Here is a 5840-nt window from a genome sequence, read left to right on the forward strand (position 1 = left end):
ATCAAAATATGAACAACTTCCTGCTCTTTTAGAGTATCCAGTAGCCAGAACATCCACAGTCGAGCATCCTCTGTTCGGTTTGAGATCATTACTTTTCAGCTGTGTGGACAGAAAAGTAAGTTGGCTGGCTTCACTGGGCCGCAGCACGCGGCCCAGTTACGAAAATTCCTTTTTGGCAGACAAACACATAAAATTTAGTACCACCTCGGATAGAAAAAAGATCAACGGTGAACGGATGAAAAAATTGACGCACCTTGCTTTATTAGTAGGGGTATAGATATAGATATAGATTAAGGGACGCCAAGTCCCATCTGAAAAAAAGGAGGCACCGTTCAACAGATCACATATTCGTAAAGAAAAATGTTCAGTATAGGTCGCATACCGTCGCTGCAGGCGAACAACTACTTGGACACTAATTGAAATGCATTGCTTCTCCGTGAAGGGTGTTTCGCTGCTTCTTGTGTCGGCCTTATTTCCGTCCGCGCCAAAAAGGGAAAAAGAAAGATGCGGCCTGAAAGCACGAAGCCAGAAACCCACGTATCTACGCTTCCGCTGCAGATATTGTACGTGTACGTGTACGTGCAACTGTACATGGCCGGCGGACAATTTTCTGCATCGCGCAACATGACAAGAATCTCGTCGGGAGTAGACCAAATATATGGCCCCAGTTTTCTTCTCATTTCTTTTTCTTATATGGTTGTTGGACGTGGCTATAACGTGGCTCTGTTTTCGAATTCCCTCTAATTTTTTCCCCTACGCACGCGGCTAGGGTTTACCTCCTCCTTGGCGATCGCAATCGTCCCGGAGTTCGCTCTTCACGCCGTCGGCAGGCTAGGTTTCGGGGCACCCTCAAGGTCCGTTCCTCCTACCCCAGACGGGATGTCGTCTCCCTCGGACGCACTCCGCTGCGAGCGGCGGCGGCGCGCCGGCCAGTAACCCTGATCTTGGCGACTACTTCAATCAGTTAGACCTTAACGATGAGGACTTCGATGATGTCGAGATTGATGTGGATGACCCAGAGATCAATGAAAGTGTCAGATGGCTTGCTCTAGCTAGGGTGCACACGGAGAAAAATTTCAGTCAATCAGCGTTTTACAAGGACATGCGCGCAGCGTGGAACCCAGCGCAGAGTGTGAGATTCAAACCAGTTGGCCCTAACCGATTCGTCGTCCAAGCGTCTTGCCTGGGGGATTGGGAGCGCATGATGATGCAGGGGCCTTGGCTGTTTCGTAACATGGCTGTTCTGTTGTGTCCTTATGATGGGTTTAGTAAGACAGATGAGATCGAAATTTTTGAGATGCCGATTTGGCTTCAGATCCATAAGGTACCAGAGGCATATTGCAAGGAGTCGGTAGTCGAAAAACTGCTAAAAGATGCTGGTGAGATCATGGACATGCGCTTGAACGGGAACACCCGTGGGGACTATGTCAGGGTGCGAGTGAAGCATGACATCCAACGTCCTCTGACGAAATTTGTGAGTATAGTTCGTGCTAAGGAACGACAAGTTTACCTCGTGAGATATGAGAAGCTTGCAAGATTCTGCAAGGTTTGCGGCCTCATTGGGCATGTGTATAAGGAATGCGGTCTGGGTATCCATGATGAGAGGAAGATGAAATACGGCGATTGGCTGTATGCAGAGGGGCCTAATCAGGGTAGGATGGAGAATCAACCATCCAGGACAAACATGGCTACTCGCCCTAGTGCGAGGCAGGAAACCCCTCATGGTTTAGAAAGGAAGAACAATGAGAGGCAAGAGGATCTGGACCCTGCCCTTGCAGATACGGCTTCTAGTCCAAAGAAACCTGCAAGTACAGGGATGGAGGTTGACAAGGATCCAAGGAAGAGATTAAATATGGATGATGCTGTCGTCGTAGGCCATCCAAACAAACACTCTACCTTATTGGCAATCACAGATGGGTGTGGGGAGGATCTGAAGGAAGGGAACTCCCCCACAAGTAGCACAAGTAGCAAACGTGTCAAGACGGGAAAGGAAAGTGGAAACCATGAGATATCGGCGGCCTCCCTCGAGGAGGACCGCCGGACGCAATGAATATCCTCGCTTGGAACTGCCGGGGGGTGGGGAACCGCCGGACAGTTCGGGAGGTGTTGGCCCTCGTCAAAGCCAATGACCCCAAGCTAGTCTTTTTAAGTGAGACTAGACAGGATGTAGCCAAAGTGGAAAAGCTCAAGTGGAGGTTAGGTTTAAAAGGTTTTCACGGTGTTAGTAGTAATGGAAAAAGTGGAGGCTTGGCTCTCTTCTGGGATGAGTCATTGTCCGTGACAGTTCTTGATGCATGCTGTCATTATATCGATGTACGTGTTGATGATGTTGGTGGAGGAACCTCATGGATAGGGACATTTGTCTATGGCGAACCAAGAGTTGAGAATAGGCAAGCCATGTGGGATCATCTAGTTCGGCTCAGAGCAGTTTCGCAGGAACCGTGGTTCGTCTGTGGAGAATATAACAAAGCCTTGTGGCAACATGAGCATCTCTCGCGATCTCTGCAGTCGGAGACGCAGATGTCAGCGTTTAGGGATTGCCTGCTGCTTTGTGAGCTCATGGACTTGGGATTTGCAGGTGTTCCTTACACATATAATAACGGGCAAGACGGTGACCGCAATGTGCAAGTCAAATTGGACCGTGCTTGTGCGGATGAAACATGGAAGGACCTGTTTCCAGCAACGAGGGTGCTGCATCTCGCAACGCCCTGCTCAGATCATGCACCCCTACTTGTCCAGTTGGGGGATGTTCAAGCATTTCGAACGAAAGGTAATGCGCCACGGTACGAAATCATGTGGGAGCGCCACCGAGGCCTTCCAGACGTGGTTGCTAACTCATGGGTAAAGCATAAGCCGAGTGGAGGGCTCGGTTCAGTGGCTGCGTCTTTGCAACATGTTATGAATGATTTGAAAGACTGGAGTAGGGAGAACTTTGGTAATGTATTGAAAGAAATAGAAGAGCTAAGGAGTCAACTAGCTGCACTACAATTAACTGGGGCTGATCGGTCTGAGGTCCGGAATAAGACGAATCAGTTAGACGAACTCCTATACAGAGAAGAAATGATGTGGCTGCAGCGATCACGTATTACGTGGCTAATGGAGGGTGGACGTAACACGAAATAATTGCACCGTAGAGCAATCTGGAGGGCGAGAAGGAACCATATTCAGCGCCTGAAAAAGATGGATGGATCTTGGTGCTCTGTACCCTCAGAGATGGAGAGGATGGCATAGTCATACTTCAAGGAAGTATACACCAAGGACCCTACGCTGGACCCATTGGTCGTTTTGGATTGTATCCAGCAAAGGGTTACGACAAATATGAATGATGCTCTCAGTTTGCCGTTTGCAGACAAAGAGATTGCGGACGCGCTCTTCCAAATAGGGCCTTTAAAGGCTCCAGCGGTGGATGGATTCCCGGCGCGTTTCTATCAGCGTAACTGGGATGTTCTTAGAGCAGAGATTATTGCGGCAGTTAAGGAGTTCTTTGTCACAGGTATAATGCCAGATGGTGTCAATGATACGGCGGTGGTATTAATACCGAAAATTCCACATTCTCGTGAACTAAAAGATTTCCGCCCTATCAGTCTTTGCAATGTGGTATATAAAATCGTGTCTAAGTGCATGGTGAACAGGTTGCAACCTTTCTTAGCAGAGCTAATATCGGAAAATCAAAGTGCATTTATTCCGGGCAGGCTTATTACGGATAACTCGATTATTGCCTTCGAATGTATCCATCATATACAATCTGTTAAGGAAAATTCACCGGCTTTGTGTGCTTACAAGCTTGACCTTTCGAAGGCATATGACCGAGTTGATTGGGACTTTCTTGAGAAGGCTCTTCTCAAATGGGGCTTCTCCCAGTTCTGGGTCTCTCGTGTTATGGCGTGTATATCATCTGTTAAATACTCTGTGAAGTTCAATGGCAAGCTACTGGAATCTTTTACCCCGTCCCGGGGTCTCCGGCAAGGTGATCCGTTATCCCCCTTTCTTTTCCTTTTTGTTGCGGATGCTCTATCAAGGTTGATCAATAAATCAATGGAAGAGGATGGATTGAAAGGGGTGAAAATTTGTAGAGGTGCTCCGGAAATATCCCATCTTTTATTCGCGGATGATTCACTCTTGTTTTTTCAAGCTTCTGAACAGCAGGCAATTTTGGTTAAAGGTTTGTTGAACACTTATGCGGCGGCTACTGGCCAATTAATAAATCATTCAAAGTGCTCCATCCTTTTTTCAGATCATTGCTCGCCCACAGTTGCTTCTAATGTTAAGGGTGTTCTGGAAATTACACAGGAGGTCTTCGAGCCTAAGTATCTAGGCCTCCCTGTGCCGGAGGGAAGAATGCATAAGGGTAATTTTGAAACTATCCAGGAAAGATTAAGGAAGAGGTTAATCGACTTGAGTGAGCAATATATGTCATCAGGTAACAAGGAGATTTTAATTAAATCAGTTGCTCAAGCTATACCAGCTTATATCATGAGTGTTTTCAAACTCCCAGGATCGATTTGTGATGAGTTAACCCGCATGATGCGTCAGTACTGGTGGGAAGTTGACAAGGGGAAGCGTAAAATGGCATGGCTGAGTTGGGACAAAATGCGCCTACCCAAATCTATGGGAGGCATGGGCTTCAGGGATATGGGGGATTTTAACCAAGCCCTACTCGCAAAACAAGCATGGCGCCTTTTAGATACGCCAGACAGTTTATGTGCTAGGCTCCTAAAGGCGAAATACTTCTCGGCTGGTAATTTACTGGATTCGGTGTTCTCTAACAATGGATCCGCAGTGTGGAAAGGGATTTTATACGGTCTGGACCTCGTGAAGAAGGGGGTTATTTGGCGAGTGGGGGATGGGGCGCTCATCCGTACTTGGCGCGACCCTTGGATTCCAAGAGCAACCTCATTCCGCCCCATCACTCCTAAATGCACATCCCGGCTAAACCATGTGTCAGAGTTCTTAGATGATAACGGTGCATGGCGGATGGATCGGTTGAGAGAATTTTTTGGCCTATGGACATAGATTATATTGTGAAAATAAGGACGTCCCCAAGGCAGCGTTCTGATTTCGTATCGTGGTTCCCAGAGAAGAACGGCCAATTCTCGGTCAGGAGTGCTTACAGACTTGCCACATATGATCATAACATAGCGTTTGCGGGGGGAGCTTCCTGTTCAGCACCAAGTGGAGCGAGATCAATTTGGAATGCTGTATGGAAATCGTCGGTACCTCAGAAGATGAAAATCATGGCTTGGAAGGTAGTTGCAGGCGCCTTGCCAACAACGCAATGTAAAAACTTGAGACATATTTCCACGCGCTCGACCTGTCCTTTATGTGGTGTGGAAGAGGAGGGTTCTTTTCATGCGTTGGTTACATGCACTAATGCGCGTATGATTTGGCTGAATATGAGAACTAGGTGGCCTTTGCCCTCTGATGAAATTCTCATTGACAATGGCAAGGATTGGTTGCTGCATGTGCTGGTTAACTGTACGGATGAGGTCCGGGATATGGTGATTATGGTAGTCTGGCGAATCTGGCAACTGCGAACAGATCAGTCACATGGCAAGGAAATCCCACCAACGGATGTCACGGTGGAGTTCCTCGATAGCTACTACAGGTCTATCAAACTTGCAGGCCGGTTTAGCACAGAGGAAATAATCAAGGGGAAGATGACAGTGTCTGCCGTGTGTTCAGGCTCTTTAGACAAAGCGAAGACCCCGACCATGCCATGGCCAGCACCCCAGCCGGGCTATGTTGACTATCCGTCGATGGGTCCTTCCTGGAGTCCGATGGGTCAGCGGCTGCTGGCATGATTCTCCGTGAGGACAAAGGCAAGATCATTTTTTCAGCGT

The 5840-nt window shown here is 47.9% G+C and overlaps 1 protein-coding gene across 1 annotated transcript; it reads left to right on the top strand.

Annotated features, from left to right (window-relative positions):
- Nucleotides 1–2046: 2046 nt before the first annotated feature.
- On the top strand, nucleotides 2047–4508 carry LOC141021937 (uncharacterized). The gene is made up of 4 exons (XM_073497796.1): nucleotides 2047–2770; nucleotides 3350–3493; nucleotides 4235–4385; nucleotides 4496–4508. Exons 1-4 carry the CDS (start codon nucleotides 2047–2049, stop codon nucleotides 4506–4508), a joined length of 1032 nt encoding a protein of 343 aa, XP_073353897.1.
- The last annotated feature ends 1332 nt before the right edge of the window (nucleotides 4509–5840 follow it).

This window comes from Aegilops tauschii, chromosome 4 (genome assembly GCF_002575655.3).
Source record: "Aegilops tauschii subsp. strangulata cultivar AL8/78 chromosome 4, Aet v6.0, whole genome shotgun sequence".
NCBI classification, from domain to species: domain Eukaryota; kingdom Viridiplantae; phylum Streptophyta; class Magnoliopsida; order Poales; family Poaceae; genus Aegilops; species Aegilops tauschii.